The sequence below is a fragment of the Ambystoma mexicanum genome, chromosome 5p (assembly GCF_040938575.1).
Source record: "Ambystoma mexicanum isolate Mex_15411 chromosome 5p, UKY_AmexF1_1, whole genome shotgun sequence".
Lineage (NCBI taxonomy): Eukaryota > Metazoa > Chordata > Amphibia > Caudata > Ambystomatidae > Ambystoma > Ambystoma mexicanum.
The window spans coordinates 1,025,833,458-1,025,852,227 of NC_090930.1; the positions used below are offsets into that span (position 1 = coordinate 1,025,833,458).

Genomic DNA, 18,770 nt, shown 5'->3' on the forward strand with positions numbered 1-18,770 from the left:
TCTTTTCCTTCACGCACCAGTGTCATGGCTGCCTTCCTCTGGTAAGTGTTCTAATATAGGAGCCAACCGATGCCACGTTGGTGTTGTTTCAGGTGCCTTAAACTTTTTATCCAGTCTCCCTTTAATTGCCAGCTCTGTAAATGGATGTTTAAGAGTGCCAAGACCCTCCTGCCAAACATGATCCAGTATGGGTATGGAAAATGGCGCTTTCCTGCGCTTCCCCATGTGGTCTAAAAGGAAACAGTCCTTTTCTTCAGGGATTAAGCAGAATTCCTGGCACGCCTTCCAAACCATGGAGGGCAAAGCCCCAATGTCACCTGGAGGTGAAGGTTGAGCAGGACTACCTTGCATATCTTGGTCTGAGACATCCGTGTCGGCTCTGTGAGGAGACGAAGAGGTGGTGGACCTTGTGCCCCATGGACCAGTGTCCTGGTCTGTGTCTACAAATTCTCCCTCTTCTTGCTCGGGTATACAGGAACTATGTCCTTGCGAAAGTGAAGGTCTAGGAGGGGATTGAACTTGTAGACATTTGTCCTGGTCCCTAGAGAGAGATGGCCTGAAACCCTTTGAAGCTCCTGGCCTGGTGTACCTTGGTTTTTTCCACATACATGAACTGGCTGTGGTTGCGGGGGTGGAAGCCTGGCATTGAGCTGTCCCAATAGTGACTGTAGTCTTGAAAGCACTTGCAGGGAGAGCAAGGATTGTTGGTTTAGGAGGGTGTATTGCGGATTCATACCTCCCATTCCCGATGATGTTGCAGGTAGAGTAGGCGTCTGAAATCTTAGAGGTGTGTCTTCTCCTCTTGACGGTAGGCGATCAGAGGGTTTGTCCTGAATGGGAAGTACCTTCCTCCGGATCGGAGTCAGTGATCCCTGGACACTCTTCTGAGGGCAGCTCAACATCTGAAGTGATTTCATGCTGTAAAATATCAGGCATGATGTCTGGGTAGTTTATCAGAGATATTCCTAGAAGAACATACTCTAGCGTATCCCTTGTAAGGGTTTTTAATATACTGTTGGAGGATGACATATTGTCCTGTATAGATAACTCTGTGGTCAGCATTGTGACAGTGGTCGGTGGGGTTGAAGGATGCGTCGGCTTACTCCCGGGCGCGAGTGACTTCCTGGTGTCATCATCGATGTCATCAGAGTTGATGTTGATGACGATTTGGTCAGCGAGTGTCTCAAGGACGACTCTTGCCCAGAGGCGGATTTGCAAGACTCCGAGGATGAATGATGTTTCTTATTTGCAGATGACGAAGAGGAGGTCTTCATGGCCGACTAGGATCTATGCTTGTCCATCATCGAGAGGACCTTTGACAAATCGGACGTGGGTTTTGTCGACTGGTGTGAGCTCTTATCCCTCGGTTTTTCCGACGACGTCTTCATCAACGAGACCTTGGACGAGCATTTAGACCCAGTATGGGACACCCTCTCTGCTACATGGTGTTTTTTTTAACAGAAGGAGTGTTTGGCCTTATCGTGATCCAAGGATGATTTTGGCTCACCTGTTCTTTGTTTTTCCGCCAACGGTTCTTCACTGGGTATGCTCCTTTGAGCCAAAAAATTAGGTGACGGTTTCTGTCATTAAGGGTTTTTTGGGTAAAACCCTGGCAGATGTCATTCTTCCACGGAATGCTATGGGTAGAGGCAATAAAGACAATCTGTATGTCTGTCGCCTTCGTACACATTCTTTAGGCCGGAGGTGTCACAAGGCCTGAATAAGGACTTCTTAGGTCCAGAGGTCACCATGGTCGCACACAGGACCGTATAAGTCATCACGGTTGCTCCGGATAAGGTAAAATGTTGAAGAAATATACATTTTTTTCATGGAACGTGAATTTCTCTCGGGAGAGAAGAACATGAGGAATCCCACCAGCTCGAAAGACAGTTGAAATCTGAGGGGAAGCTGCTGGAGCAGAGCTATACGCTCGACATCCTATTGTTGGGGACCAAAAGCACCCACAACAACGTCGATGGGATGCTCAAAGTGTCAAGTGTTTCCATAGGAAAACTACTAAATCAAAGTAACCAGGGATTCCCAACCCGACGACGGGGAATATTCACAGCATATGAAACCACGAAACATCCAATGCTGGAGAATGTAAACTTATCTTGAGGTCAACCTGATGAAATCACAATAGTAGTCTGTTTCAACACAATATTCCAATGTTACTGACTGTCAATCCAAGATATAATAAAATCAGAGGAAGCAGGATTTCTTTATCGACAACAAACACCTTCATTTTGTCCAGGGACATTCTGAATTGCAGGAAGGTCTCCAAATTAATCCTTTAAGTGTCCTTACGCTTGTGTATATACACACCACATGCTAAAATGATAGGAGGGCTTTGCCATCAGAATGTATATACACATTCTACATTGGGTTGAGGGGGTGATCATTGTGCACCCAAATACCCGGGAACTGTGGCCAAAACCAATTTAGGCTGTGGTAACCATGCCCACCAGGTGTGTGGGACATGCACCCAAACAGTAAACATCTTTTGGTACAAGATCTTCAATCAATTAGCAATGGAGAAATAGCCACACTTGGTAATACATTCCATAAATACTGCAACATAATTATCCTACCCAATGCATTTCTTGTTTCCGATTCCCCACATTGCAATTTCATATCTGATATTCCAACTTAATGCACTGATGTTTGAACAGGGTTGTGCAGCCATTACACATTGTGAAACTAAAGCTACTGTGCCCCGCAATGATGCATAATACATTCATAAATAATAATAATAAGTAGTGAACTTTTACTAATGGCAACATATTTACTAAAAAGGTCATATTTATTTGGCTAATAAAACGTAACAAGTGTTCCATACGCTGGACTAGTCAGCAGCCACATGGCCTTGAGTCCCCATGGCAAAGATCCTATTAGAGCAGCGGTATGCAACCTTTATCAGAGCTATCCAGCATAGTCAATGGTTCAGGATCATGGGAGTCATAGTCCAAAACATCTCGAGAGTCATTGGTTGCACACCCCCACTACTGGAGCATTCTGACTTTAATTTGCCTGGGTTTTTTTTGATGAATCACCATCATCTGGGCTCTGCTGCCATAACTGACTGAATTTGATATGACATCAACTTTAGCACAAGCCATCAAACTTTGAGTCCATACAAATATCAACCAGCACAGACCGCAATATTACAATTTCAATGAAATTCATAGTCCGGAGACACTTATCAGTTTGGAAATGAGAGGCAATACAATTTGATGCTTTTTTTGGTCATTCTGTTAAAAAAAGAAAAAACACGGTACATAAGACTTCAAAACTTTTCAGGAAACGCCTCCATTTCTTTCTTTACTCTGTTTTCTACCAGCAGTGCAAAGTTGGCATCTGTACTTGGAAGATTGTAGCTGACAAAAACTTGTTTTTTAGTCTTCTTCGCTGAAAGAAATCAGAACATACCAATTAGATATTCATATTTTGCATATTTAATTTCCTCCAGTGGCAAAACACAGTTTCGCACATTAAAAGGACCAGACATTGACGTGATACTACCCAAGTTGCGTTCTGAATGACACGTGGTTAGTTCTTAATTCCAACCAACAAAAAAAGTTTCAACTGGGCCAGTTTGAAAGTCGGAGTAACACTGATTTCCTGTGTAGCGTGGCAAAAGACTGCCAGAGTCCCCTCATTCAATGTCTGTCAGAATGTTAAGAAGCAATTGGCAGGAGTTCCATTCTTCCATACTGAACAAAATGCCAAACCTGCACACTTCTAACCTGCTGAACAAAAAAGATGTATGAGAGAAAGGACATACCGCCTCAAGAGTCTGTATACAATTTCAATGGATGGAACTTGTTTACCATTAACTCCACTGGCAGATTTACCACAGGATTTCAAGTGCTGGTAAGGTGGTGCAAATCCCGCATTTCTGGAGTCCATATGATGCCACTGAGATTTCATCCGATTTACCACAAGCTGTAATTTCGACACAATAAATCTACAAGCTACATGCTGGGGAGAAAATCCTCTACTTCCCCTCCAATCTCGGAATCCGGCAGTGTGTTAAAAATTGACAGCAACTGAATTACTGCCAAAAGTATACTGCACCAAACTCATAACAAGGCCCATAGTAAATATCCTATTCTTTTGGAAAACCATTGGTTCAACCAGTGGCAAAAAGGAAGATTCTAATAAATGGCAATATCCTCGGACTTCCCAAGACAAATCCTCTGAAGCTGCAGACAATGTTATGTCCATCCAGATCATAAGCAGCTAATCATGTTGCTTTAGTGGAAGTAAGGGAATAGTTTCTTACCTGTAACTCCATTTCTCCAGCATTGGTATATTTCATGGATTCACATGCTTAGAATATTCCCCGTCGTCAGACTGGGACCCCTCGGTACACATATATAGCCTTTTCCTATCGGAAAACTTCCAACACTTTTGTGTCCTATCTATGTCATTTTAGGACCCGCCTATGCATGCTCCGTAGGCCGTCCCAGTATAAGAGGCCCGCCGCCGCGGCTCCCCTTCAGATTTCGGCCCCTCCAAAGTAGGAAGGGTTAAACTTATCAATCAAATACATTGCATTCCGGGGAGGTTGGCGGGCGCATGTGAATCCATGAAAGATACCAATGCTGGAGAAATGGAGTTACAGGTAAGAAACTATTCCCTTCTCCAGCATTGGATCTTTCATGGATTCACATGCTTAGAATAGATTGTATAGCAGTAACACTTGAGACGGCGGTGAGAATGTAATGTAATATACCTTCACCATACTACACAATGCATATGTACATTAGGAATAAGTTGGCTCATATAACCTTACCCACATAAAGTATACTGTCATCAAAAAGGTAGAAAACAGATTCTCCCCAGCGTGGAGCTTACCTTACTGAAACAGATGGCGCAGGACAGCTCTTCCCATCTGCACCTCGTCCGCATGCTGCCTGGCAAGGCAGTAGTGGCGGGTAAACGTGTGGGGCACTGACCATGCCGCAGCCTGGCATATGTCCGTCAGCGGAATTCCTGCCCATAAAGCTGCTGAGGAGGACATTGATCTTGTAGAATGGGCTCTAGGATGTCCTTGCAGTGGCCTTCCGGCCTTGGAGGGACAAAACGTAATCGTCGATGAGACCCATCGAGCCAATCCCTGTTTAGAGATTGCTTTTCCTCTCGTCGACGGACCATATGCGATGAACAGTTGTCGAGTAGACCTGAGTTCCTGTGTACGATGTAGGTAAAATTTCAGAGCCCTCTTAACGTCCAGGGTATGAAGAGCTTTTTCTGCTGTCGATGATGGTGTCGCGAAGAAAGTAGGGAGAACAATGGACGAGTGTTTGTGATACACTGTCGGAACTTTCGGGACGAACGTAGGATTAGTTGCCAGGACCACTTTGTCCTTAAAGAATCTTAGGTATGGCGGGTCTACGACCAGCGCTTGTAGTTCTGAGATTCTCCTAGCTGATGTGATAGCAATCAAGAATGCCAACTTCCATGATATGAATTTTATGTCGGACGTGGCCATAGGCTCAAAAGGCGGTTTCATTAAGCCTGCCAACACTGTGTTGAGACTCCAAGTTGGGGGGAAACGTTTTACCGGGGGAAATTTTCGAAATAAACCCCTCATGAAGTGTTTCACAAGTCTGTCGCTAAATAGAGGAGACGACTGCCTCTTCCTCGTGAACCTTGAGATGGCCGCCAGGTGCACCTTTATCGATGTGAAGGATAACCCCCTCTCCGCCAAGAGGAGCAGGTAAGGTAGAACCTGTTCCGGCGTCACCAACAACGGTTGTAGGCCTTGTTGTCCTCGACACCATTCACAGAACCTCCGCCACTTATAGGAGTAAGATTTGTTTGTAGAAGGGGCTCGAGCCGCCTGCAGAATTCTTTGACAATCCTCCGAAACGTCTAAAGCACCGAACTCCGAAAAGTCAGGAGCCAGGCTGCAAGGTTGAGACTGTCCGGGTCGTGATGCCACACCGTGCCTTTGTCCCGGGATAGTAGGTTCGGGACTCTCGGAAACGCTATGGGATGTTCCAGCGATAGGTGAAGCAGGTCGGAGAACCACGGTTGCCTCTGCCAGTATGGTACCACTAGAATTACCGAAATTGTATCTGCGTATCCACTGTATTGTCCTCCATATGAGGGGGAACGGGGGAAAAGCATAAAGGAACATATCCGTCCACAGGAAGGAGAATGCCTCCCCCATGGAACCCTCTTGAGGCCATCTGCTTGCGAATTGCTCGCATTTCTTGTTGTCTTTGGTCGCGAAGGCGTCCAGAGGGGGGTGACCCCATTTCTCGAACACTTTCATCAGGCGAACTGTGTCCATTTCCCACTCGTGTATCTGGGCCATGCTTCTGCTGAGGGAGTCTGCTTGCGAGTTCCTCACTCCTGGGAGGTGGTGAGCCACGATGGAAATTTCGTGCTTTAATGCCCAATGCCATGTTTTCTGGGCTTCTATGGAAAGAGTTCTTGATCGCGTCCCTCCTTGTTTCCTCAGATAAAACACGGCCGTTGTATTGTCGGTCAGTACTTGTACTCGCGAACCCTTGATGTGTGGTAGGAATGCTTCAAGGCCCATCGTACTGCTCTGAGCTCTAACACGTTTATGTGTAGGAGTGACTCCGTTGGAGACCAGCGACCTTACGTTTGGAGAGCACCCATGTGAGCTCCCCATCCGGTTAGGGACGCATCCGTGACTATGGTTCGCTGAAACTCCGGTTCCTGTAGGGGTACACCGTTGTTCAGATTGTGGAAACTCTGCCACCACTGAAGGGTCCGAAGCAGCTTGTCGTTGTCGATGGTTATCTTGTCTGACCACGATCCTTGAGCCTGCGTCCATCGGTCCGCGAGGAATTCCTGGACTGGCCTCATGAATAGGCGACAGTTTTCCACCAGATGGATGCAGGATGCCATGGCCCCTAGGACCGAAACGTATTTTCTCACTGAGAGCCTGGTGTTTCGCCGTAGTCCGCTCGCTAGCTGATTGAGTCTTGAGGTTCTGTCGAGAGAAGGTTTCACTAGCCCTAACTGGGTCTCGAACTGTGCCCCCAGGAATACCAGCGTTCTCGATGGCCGCAGAGAGGATTTTTCGAAGTTTATGGCGAATCCCAGCTGTTGTAGAAGCTGCATGTGGCTTGTAAGCTTGTGTTGGTCGACGCTGGGGAGGATCCCCTTACCAGCCAGTCGTCGAGGTATGGGTATACATGGTGGCCTTGCTTCCTTAGCCAGGCCGCTACTGGAGCCAGGCATTTCATGAACGTTCTGGGGGAGGTCTTGAGCCCAAATGGAAGAACCGTGAGCTGGTAGTGTGTCCGCCCTATTACAAATCTCAGGAATTTCCTGTGTTTCCGACACATAGGAATATGGAAGTACGTGTCCTGTAAATCCAGGGACGCTAGAAAGTCCCCCTCTTGAACGGTGCGGATCACTTCCTGCAGAGTGAGCATCTTGAATTTTAGGCTCTTTAAACACTTGTTGAGGTTGTGTAAGTCTAAAATGGGACGCCATTTGCCGTTCGGCTTTTTTACGACTTAGTATCTTGAGTAGACTCCTTGACCTCTCTGTGATGTTGGAACTAATTTTATCACGCCCTTTGCTAACATGAGTGTTACCTCTTGTTGCACTATCTTCAGATGGGAATGAGCGGTGAACGCAGGTGGAATGTGCGGAGGGCTGTGTTTGAATTGTCCGTTTCTTATAGTGTCCAGCACCCATTGATCCGTCGTTATTCGTTCCCATTCGTCGACATATGCTGACACTCTTCCCCCCAGAATGGTGTATTGTATGTCACTGCTGGTCTTTATTTTGCTTGTCTCTCGACGACGACGGATAGGATGGTCTTTTCCTGGACGTCTGGAAGTTCCGGTGTCAGTTTGCCGTTTGGGAAGCACGTCTGTATCCCTGGGAGTGGTAAGCCGATCTGCCAAAGGATCTGTCTCCAGACGCAGAGAATCTGGAATTACCTGAAGCCCCTCTAAAGGGACGAAAAGACTTGTAGCTTTGGCCACTCTGGAGGGCACCCAATGAACGTGCCGTGTCCGAGTCCTCTTTCATTCCCTTTAGGGCTTCGTCCACCTTCTCACCGAATAGAAGTTCTCCCTCAAAGGGCATATCTAAAACTTTGTATTGTACCTCTGGCCTGAAGTAGGTACACTTAAGCCATGACTGTCGTCGTAATACAACCCCATTATTGACTTGCTTGAAGCCTGACTCAGTGAGGTCCACCGCAATGTTTATTGCGTGATTTGAGGCTTCCTCACCCTCTCGGACAAGTAACATCGCTGCCTTCCTATGTTCTTCCGGAAGATGATCGAGCAACGGAGCTAGCCTGTGCCACATCTCCCTGTCGTATCTGGCTACAATCGCCAGAGAGTTTGCGGCCTTTACTGTGGTTGCTCCCACGGATAGCACTTTTTTGCCAAAGGCATCCTGGCGTCTCGCTTCGTTTTCTGGCGGAGTCGTGCACTTGTGCTGGGCCTTCGCCTGTCTCGTCGCTGCCGCCGACACCACCGAGTCCGGCGTTGGTTGGGAGGATAAACACTTGGGGGTAGACTCTGGAGCCTTAAACTTTTTCTCGAGGCGTCCTTTCACTACCGGCTCTGAAAAAGGGTGACGCATTGTCTGCAACCCCTCCTTCCACACGTGGTCTAGTATTGGTATTGAGAACACGGACCTCCTTCTCTTACCCATGTGGTCGAACAAAAAACAATCCTTTTTCTGTTCTTCCTGGGACAAACCAAATTCTTTACATGCCTTCTCCATCATAAAATGGAATGATGCAATGTCGTCCAGAGGGGACGGGTGAGCTGGGCTTCTAGGGGTTTCCAACTCTACCTCTGACTCCCAAGTTGGATCCCTGGAGGGGGATGATGAGATATCCGACATGGCTCCCCTGTCAGACTCCGAATCCGGAAGCTCACCTTCCTCTTGTGCCAGAGCTGAGATTGGCGTGCGTAGGTGGACGGGATGGGCCCGGCTCGTCGACGGTGACTGGCAGGTTTGCCTGAGGTAGTCTTTGGTCCAACGACTGTAGCAAGGACTGAAGCGTGGACAGGATTTCCAGCGACAAAACAGATTGAGAAGAGGGGCAGATACCGGTACACCGGATCCCCTCGTCGACGACTTGTCGGCCACTCGTAGCCCTAGGTCGGCTGGGCCAGCTATTTTCTCGCTCTCGTCCTCCGAGGACAGCGACACAGCCTGTTCTTGTAGTAAAGTATCCGGGGGGATCGGATCAAAAACTTCCGGCCTCCAGGCCTCCTGTAGAACCCCCGACGACGAGGCCATTGTCGCCGCCGTTGTCGGTGAGACGGTGGATGCCACCTGCGTCAGTGGCAGGATGGGGGTCGATGACTGGACCGCCGTCGACGACGGTGACTTAGCAGGTGGTTTAGGCGGTCCCGCCTTTTCCATGCTTGGCCTGCTTTTACTCGACTCTCTACTCGTGGTCGATCGATGATGATCGCCCGAGGAGGATTTCGGCCTTTCCTTTTCATGCTTTTTTGATGACGATGATTTTTTTGACGAGGGGTCTCTAGCTGAGTGACTCCCAGCTGACTCTTTTTCCGTCGTTCGAGATTTTTTCGCCGGTGGTTCCGACAAGTTAGCGCGGCGCAATGTTTTTGCCGATTGTGTGGAGCCTACCTCCGAAGGGGGGTATGCCCCTGCTCCGTCATTCAGCCATGCCACCAGCCGTCGACTCCGGTCTTTGAGGGTTTTTTGAGAAAACCCTTTGCATATGTCGCAGTTATCCACCGAATGATGAGGGTGGAGGCAATATATACAATCCATATGTCCGTCCCCCTCGTAAACTTTTTTCAAGCCGCACGTCGCACACGGACGGAACAGCGCTTTTCCTGACATGGAAGACATTTTCTCTAGCTCCAACTCCAGGTATACAAACTTGTACAAAATAGTAAGACAACGCGAGGAGATCCCACTACTTTGGAGACGGTTGAAATCTGAAGGGGAGCCGCGGGGGCGGGCCTCTTGTACTGGGACGGCCTACGGAGCATGCGTAGGCGGGTCCTTAAAGGATGTAGATAGGACACAAAAGTGTTGCAAGTTTTCCTATAGGAAAAGGCTATATATGTGTACCGAGGGGTCCCAGTCTGTCGACGGGGAATATTCCAAGCATGTGAATCCATGAAAGATTCAATGCTGGAAAAAGATGGAATATGCCTTGTTTGTGTCACCTGGCTCCTTGGGTAGGTTCTAAAATCTTGTGCGACTCACCAGACTGCTTTCAGCACAAGCCCTATTTATCTTAACTACGAGGTTGCCATTCATGTCCCATGACAGCTGCTGATTTCCTACTGCTAACCATCACCACATCAGCAGCATACGGGCCTACAGAGAACTGGAGATTATTCAGAGTGGGCCTCAACCATATGTGCCTCTTGTGTGTGGGTACCCTGGTTTTCTGTTCCTCTGATCACAATCTCCCAACCACAACATTTACCACAATGCTTTTCATCTGCTGTTCTCCTTGAAGACATTTGTTTTCAGAAACAACACAGAAGGGTGGTATACCATCAAAAGGGAGGTCTCACAGTCAAGGGAGTGGTAGATTTAGCGTAGTAAGAACATTTCTCCCAATCTTTTATCCCCCCCTACAGAAAACGGCTGACAGAGGAGCTCACAGAGCTGGGTCAAGGCTGCATCTTGAACTCTCTGTTTCTTGTAGGCCCCTGTGGTCTAAACTTATAGTAGCCCAAAAGGCAAGAGCAAGAGGGGTCGATGAGGCAGAGTTGGCATGTTTGGGCAATCTAGGTTGGACAGATGTATTTGTGGCGGGTGAAGTCCACCAACCAGATCTGTCAAGTCTTGCAAACCTGCAGATTAGATGCCCCTTTCCCTTCACTCGAGCTGACGTTCTACCTCTAGCTGTTAGTGTTGAAAAATAGAATCCCATATTGAGCGCAAAATGTGTGCGGCAGAGGAGGAAAACTTGCCACACTTTATCCTCTTATGCCCAGCCTATGAATCTCTATGGTTGTATTGTGTCGCCCCTCTGTTAAGGAGAGAAGCTCTCTTGGAAAGCCTAAAGGCTGCTCCTTCATTTCTCCTGGGGGATTTTGATCAATACATCACAAAATCAACTGCAGGTTTTATTTATGGCACCTGGCAACAGATAGCAAACAGGATTAGTATTCTGAGCGCTGAAGGCCTGGGTTTTATGGTTTCTGCGGCTGCAAGCAAGGGGGTAAATTATTGATGGCCTTTTTTCCCCCTCCTGCTCTCCACAGATGTCAATTATTTACATTGACAAAAGGATAAGTATGTGACCAATTGAGTAATTTTATTATTCTTTGATGCATTATGTATTTTATCCATTGTCTCTTGGTTGTTGGTACCAATTATGAAATCATATTTTTTAGGTTTGTGGCTGGGTTTCAATTGTACCAGGTTTTAAAATGTCTTTTTTAAAAATCTTGTATTCTCTGCTGTCACGAAAGGCCTAAACATCCAAAAGTGTAAATAAAACACAATCAAATTCCAACCACAATACCCTTTTCCGTTGATCTCTTCTCATCCCCCAAACGCATTGGTTGCAAAGAATTAGTTATACATCTTCTAACGTGGTTTTCCACAATCTTAACACATTTCTTTTTTTATGTTTAACTACTTTTCCATGATTATAAAAGGCACATGTGTGAGATAAAATTCCATATTTGGAGCCCGTCTTCAAAGCTATCTTGGACAGAGAACCCCCAAGCTCTGCTGATTGGAGTTCGGCTTCCTTGCAGAGTGTAATCTGATGTCACTTTGAAAAACAATTCCAGGGCCATGTGTTGTTCCCAGTCCATCCCTGTGCCAGAGTTTGCAAACCTACCTCGAAGAGCTTGCTCCCCAACCATGCCCACATGGCATTCTGGTGTGTGTGCCTAACATTTTATCAAACATCACAGTATTGCTGTACCCGAGTGGGCATTTAGGTGACTTTGCCCATGTTTGAAGAAACTTGTTGAGCACGTGGCCACACTATGAGGATTGACTTGTTAATTTATAATATACTTTATGGCTGCCAAACGCGCATCTAAGGTGTGACTGCTGCAAGCACAAATTACTTAGCAAAGAAAGTATTGTATTATATAGGCTTACATAACTGCCAATTAAACATATTACATTCACAAATTCAATCAAGGTAAACCAATAACTGCAAGTAGAGGGAGACAAGACAAAGGTATTTTCTGCTGTGCACCCTGTCTCTGGAACAAGTTAACATAAATAAGACTGCACCCTCTACTATACACTTTAGGACGGACCTGAAGACCCAACTCTACAAAGAACATCTCTGTAATCGCTGCTCACTCCACTCAACCCTAACCCTCCCCTCTCTAGAGTTGTCCCTTCCCCTGCTCCCTACACCCATCCCAACTATTTTCCTATCTCTGCACACTTACTTGTAATCTCATTGGAGGTGTCGTCTGTGCAGTGCTCAGTTCCTTCTGAGCTAGGTTAGCACTTTATAAATCCTATGCATAGCACATTCAACACATGATAAACCACTCTCTTGTTCACGCTTCAATTAATCTAATGGAAGAAAGTGTGGCATTGGTATCTGGTGCTACATTTGATAATATAAGTTTGAACAAAAACGTTTTAAAAAAAAAAAGTGAGAAAAAAATGAAGTAATCCAGCACAAATTATCAGAAGGCAAAGGTCAGTTAGTTGTAGTAGGAAAATGAGGCATTTGGCCCCATTTTATTATTTAAAAAAAAGTTTTAATAAAGAGCTGAAAGATATTGTTTTGCGTAAGGAGGACAGAGCGCCACTAGAGCAAGTTAGGGAGCAGTGGTGTCCCCATTATAATGTTAGCAGGAAAAACAAGGCTACTGGTTGGGGAACATGAATTAAAGAGTAATAGGGAAGATGGGATGGAAGAGTGTGAAGAAAGCAGCAGAGGGAAAAAAAAAGGAACGCTCAGCATATTACCAAATTATATGTAAGCAGAAGAACAAGTTACTTACCAACTGTAACGTTCTTTCGATTGGATGTTCCTCCCACGTATTCCTCATTTTATGATATTCGTATTCTGTCAGCTTTGCTGCTTCGGAAAAAATGTTCTCGGCAGAGGGCGCTGTGCATGAGGTCGTGGCGTCTGTGTCCCTCGACAGGCTCCGTACTGTGTCAACGTCACCATCAGTATAAATAGCTTGTGCCGCGCCCGTTGGCTTCAGTTCTGTTTTTTTGAGGAAATAGTCGAGGAACACCGAGGCGTGCCTCATGACCAATAGACTCTTCGTGAGAGGAAAGTGTAAGAAACGCAAACAGTACTGCGGGGTTGGATGGGAGGGGCGATGAGGAATACGTGGGAGGAACATCCAATCGAAAGAACGTTACAGTTGGTAAGTAACTTGTTCTTCGAATGGATTGTATCCTCCCACGTATTCCTCATTTTATGATAGACTCCCATAGTGGTAATTTTGGAGGTGGGAGTACTAGTTATTGTTTTCATGGACAGAAGGAAGTACTGCCTTGGCAAATAAACCCTAATTGGAGGAAGAGGCATCTAAGCAATAATGCTCGATGAAGGTATGCATTGATGTCCATGTTGCATCCGAACAAATATCTGCTGCCGGGACTCTCCTCTTCAGAGCGGCAGAAGTAGCCATCCCATAGTGGAATGGGCTCGAAGCCCATCTGGTGGGTCCTTCCTTGCCAATTTGTAGCACTCAATTATAGCCAGAATGATCCAGCGGGATAAGGTTTGTTTTGTCACCGCTAATCGCAATTTATGACCTGTATAACCTGCAAAAAGTTGGTCATCTTGATGTAATTTTGACATTCTTGAAATGTAAAAACAGAGCCCTTTTAGGGTCCAGTCTACTTAGTCTCTCCTCTTCTTTGCCCAAATGAGGAGGAGGATAGAATGTTGGTAATATGATTTTTGGTGACGAATGGAAGTCAGAAACTACTTTTGGGAAGAAAGAGGGTTTAACTTTCAGAACCACCTTGTCCTTTGAAAAAAATAGTATATGGAGGTTTACATGAGAGCCTGTAATTCACTAACCCTGTGGGCTGATGTTAAGGCCACAAGAAGGACTGTCTTTAATGTTAGAAGCCTCAAGGGACAGGAGTGCAGAGGCTCAAAAGGTATACAAGTTAGAAACTTAAGCACTAGATTTAAATCCCAAATTGGGACATGAAAGGGGACTGGAAACGCGTACAGAAGTGGAAACTTCCAATCCACCACAAACGCGTCTCCTAGAGCTCCTCTCGGAGGAAATTCCCTTGAGCAGTACTGTTCGCACTTCCGGTTGACCGCGGTCGCGAACAGATCCACTTGAGGGGTTCCCCAAAGGGCAAAGATCTCTAGAAGGAATTCCTAAGCTAGCTCCCACTCGTGGGAGACTGTGCTCTGCCTGCTCAGAGCGTCTGCAGCCGTGTTCTGCTCTCCGGCTAGGTGAACTACCGATAGAGAGATTCCTTCTTGTATTGGCCAGAACCAGAGCTGCATTGGATCTCTGCACAGTGGTGGTGACCCTACGCCGCCTCTCTTGTTGAGGTAGTACACAGCCACTGTGTTTTCCATCATTATCAGGACATTCCTTCCCTGTACAGAGGGCAGGAAGGCTTTCAGCGCTAGTCTGATTGCCCTCAGCTCCAATAGGTTGATGTGTAGTCTGGACTCCGATGGAGACCAACGACCGCTTATTGTCAGATCGTTGGTGTAGGCTCTGCACCCCGTGAGTGAGGCGTCTGTTACTACTGTTAACTCCGGCCATGGTTGCCAAAAAGATTCGCCGTTGAGGATGTTGTCATTGCAAGTCCACCATATTAGATCCTGAGCAACTGCGCTCAGGACTTGCAGAAGATCCGACATATTCCCAGAGAACTGGGACCACTGAGTTCTGAGGGTCCATTGAAGGGATCTCATTCTCAACCTGGCCTCTGGCACCAGAAAAATGCAAGATGCCATGAGGCCGAGCAATCTCAGAAAATCGAAGGCCGGCAGATGCTGGGCATTCTGGAACTTTGTTACCATCTGCAGAATGTGGAGAGCTCTCACCTCGGGAGGCGAGGCTTTGCCCGAGGACGTATCCAAAACTGCTCCGATAAATTGAAGCTTTTGGGATGGTATCATGTGAGACTTCTTGAAATTGAGGGAGAAGCCCAGTTTGTGAAGGAAGTGACAGGTGATGGATAGATGATCCTGAGCTTGTTCGGGAGAACATGCTCTGATCAACCAATCGTCCAGGTAGGGGTAGACTTGAATCCCCCATATCCTGAGACTAGCTGCCATAACCGCCATCAATTTGGTGAAAACCCTCGGGGCAGAGGTTAGCCCGAATGGCAGAACTCGAAACTGAAAGTGAGAACTGCCAACCGCAAACCTCAGGTACTTTCTGTGCTTGCGATGGATTGGCACATGAAAGTAAGCATCCTGAAGGTCCAATGATACCAACCAGTCTTGGAGTTGGAGAGCCTGAAGGATCTGAAAAAGGGTTACCATCTTGAAGGTGTCCTTCCTGAGGAATTTGCTCAGGTTTCTTAAGTCCAAGATGGGTCTCAATCCTCCGTCCTTCTTTGGAATGAGAAAGTATGGGTAGTACCACCCTTGTTCCTCTCCGCTACAGTTACCTGTTCTATTGCACCTTTCCCTAGCAAGGTTAAAATTTCCTGCAACAGGAGCGGATCTGGAATTTTGACAGAGTTGGTTCCCGGTGGATGGTCCAAAGGCCTCTTTAGGAAGGGAAGGCAGTAACCTTGAGCTACTGTTTCCAGTGCCCAAGCATCTGAAGTAATGCCTCACCATTCTTTCAGATGCTGAGATATTCTGCCTCCCACCGGGGTTTTGTGTGATAAGGCCTCAGAGTGATTTGGAGGCGGCTGCAGGAGCGGCTGAGGGCAAAGATGCTGTTCCTGAGGCTGGCTTTGCAGTTTTTCCTCGTTCACCACGAGTGACACTTCTCTTGCCTCTTTGAATAGCCTGTCCTCTTTCGCGCCAAAAGAGGAGTAGCACCAAAAAGAGCGACCTCTCCAGGAAGATGAGCCCGAATAAGGTTTCTGAGGCTGTCGCATGGGGGGGCTAAGAGATTTAGCTGCAGCTTTCGAGGTCTGTAGTTTTTCTAGGCTTTCATCAGCTTTACTACCAAACACCCTCAAGCCAGCAAAAGGCATTTTGAGAAGTCTGGCTTGCACATCTGGTGTAAACTTAGACTTCCTCAACCATGCAAATCTGCGTAGCACTGTGCTTGCAGCCATGGACCTGCCGATACATCAGCAGTATCCAGTACAGACTGGAGACATTCCCCCATTGCCTCCTTTCCGTCTTTCACAATATTCAGGAAGCCTTCCCTTTCCTCGCCTTCTGGAATATGTTCAGCCGGCGCCGAAATGCAGTCCCACAGGGTATGGGTGAACCTGGCCAGGGTACAGGTGACAGTTGACTTGAGAGCCATGCTACCCGAAGTAAAAACTTTACGGGCCCAAGCATCCACCTTCTTGTCCTCTCTATCCAGAGGGATAGATGGATATGCAGTCTTGAGGTAGTTGCAGCTTGAATAACAAGACTTTCTGGAGTGGGATGCCTGTTTAATTACTCAGGATCAGAACGAGAAGTTCTATACTTCTTAGGAAAATTACTATTTACTGCAGCAATATTGTCTGGAAATCCCCGTTTTTTTTCTACTGTTCTCTGAAGTGCCCTATGGAAGTATGCCAGTCAGATCATCCTGATCAAAAGTGGGTGAGGCTCTACCCCAACCCATATATTCCACCACTATTCATTAAACTCCTGTACCCTGAATCTGCATGTTCTACAGGGTCAGATTTTGCAAACTCCAACTCAGGTGACATATCAATGCCACTAGCAGAGTGAAGGGTGTCACACATGTCTCTTATTTTCGATTCTGGATTGATTAATTCTTCTGGGACCTCTCTAGTACCATATTGTACTCCAAAAAGAGAAACCTCCTCTTCTTCAGAGCCACTTTCTTCAAAAATAGAAGACAGACTTAAAGAAGTCTGATTTAGGTAAAGGAGTAAATCTCCTTTCCTGTTCATAAGTTTTGGTTGAAGGAATCGAAGGAACCTTCGATGGTATCGAAGGAGTCTTTGAGGACTCGACAAAGGCAAATGTATTCGACAAAGGCATCGAAGACACTTTTGGCTTCGATGTCGAAGCCGTCGGCGCCGATGGCGTTGATGAAGTCGCCGATGTTTTCAATGAATTTTGTTTTTTATACGGTGTCGGGGAAACACTCTATTCGAGGAATATTCGACAACTTGGCGTCGACTCAAGTTTTACGAGTTTCGCCCATACTACTGGGTTTTACCACAGTAGTTCCTGGCTTCCCTGTGTCGTCCAACGGAATGACCGGGGTCTGGCTCTTTTGAGGCTTCTTTGAGGGGGTCGAGGCCACATTCTCAAAGACCTCCATCATCTTCCTTCTAAATTCTTCCCATTTTCTTGGGTAATCCGACATAGTCGGGCATCGTACCAATTCAATAGATGTATTGGAGGATGAAGAGGGAGATCTATGTCTCCTTTTAACTTTTTTTGAAGAGGAAGATGAAGAGCGTCTCAATCTACTTCGAGATCTCTTAGAGTGTTTACGACGATCGGATTCTTTCGAATCGCTTGATTTCTTATGTCTTTTCGACGAGGCCTTAGAAGCTTCCCGCCCCACCGCCAGTTTACCTTTCCTATCACGAAGGGCCTTCTCCGTCATCGACTGACAAGAGCCACAGTCGCCGGTTCGATGGTCTGAACCTAGGCACCAAAGACAAACGCGGTGAGGATCTGGAATCGACATCTTCGATCCGCAGTCGATACATTTTTTGAACGCCGTCTTGGGAGTAGAAGGGGCAGAAGAAGACATTTTCAAAAGAAAATTTCAAAGTGCGCCATTCAAGAGCGAAGCAATCGGAAAAACCGAACTGAAGCCAATGGGAGCAGCACGAGCTATTTATACTGATGGTGACGTCGACACTGTACGGAGCCGGTCGAGGGACATCGACGCCACAACCTTGTGCACAGCGCCCTCGGCCGAGATTTTTTTTCTCCAAAGCAGCGAAGCTGGCAGAATACCAACATCATAAGATGAGGAATACGTGGGAGGACACAATCCATTCAAAATACATTATTTTCAAAAACATTCATTTTCAAACTTAAAGGCAATACAAAATAAACCAAAGGGTGTGTTTTAAAAAAACAAAAATAAAGAGCTGTAATTGTAGTTTCTACATCAAGACAACAAATTACAATATCCTAAAATAAAGGGCCAAAGTGTTTCCAAGGTCCTTAGCAGCTACTTCTAAAGAACACTAAAAGGAAAGAAAAAAAGCCTTAAGAAACCTCTAGAAAGGTTATGACAAATTGAGTAATAATATTGTGGATCTTGAAATAGCCCCTTTGTTTCTAGTAATTTAACTAGTGATATATATTTTAGGTAAATATAGAAGTCATTGGAGAAATCAGGTAAATTGGGTGCACGTCGGACTAGCAAGCAAGACGGCATACACTAAAGTAGTGCAAAACTGACACCTATATAACATTCATTCTCTTGACAGGGTAACTACAAATATCAAGAAAGTTGTTCAATGTGTCTGCAACCATTGATCCTTGCCTGTAATAATTTGGCCACCACTATAAAAGCCAAAAACACAAACCACCAGCAGTCCACCCCCTCCCAACAAATGGGAGGAGAAGGAATTGCGAGCGCCGAATACTTTTCTGGAATAGTTGGCTTTGAGAAGCACTTCTCAGATTGTGTGGGACTCTCTTGCTTTTTTATTGATTGGGAACATTTGTAATTTACATAACAGGGGAAGTTCGCTCAAAC

General features: G+C 46.3%; 1 protein-coding gene across 1 annotated transcript in view; it reads right to left on the reverse strand.

Annotated features, from left to right (window-relative positions):
* Positions 1-2,784: 2,784 nt before the first annotated feature.
* The window catches only part of PSMG4 (proteasome assembly chaperone 4), a 267,165-nt gene continuing 251,179 nt past the window's right edge, over positions 2,785-18,770 (reverse strand). The window contains exon 4 of the mRNA XM_069613513.1: positions 2,785-3,408. Coding sequence (XP_069469614.1) covers positions 3,287-3,408 — 122 coding nt within the window. The 3' untranslated portion in view covers positions 2,785-3,286. The remainder of the gene's footprint in view (positions 3,409-18,770) is intronic.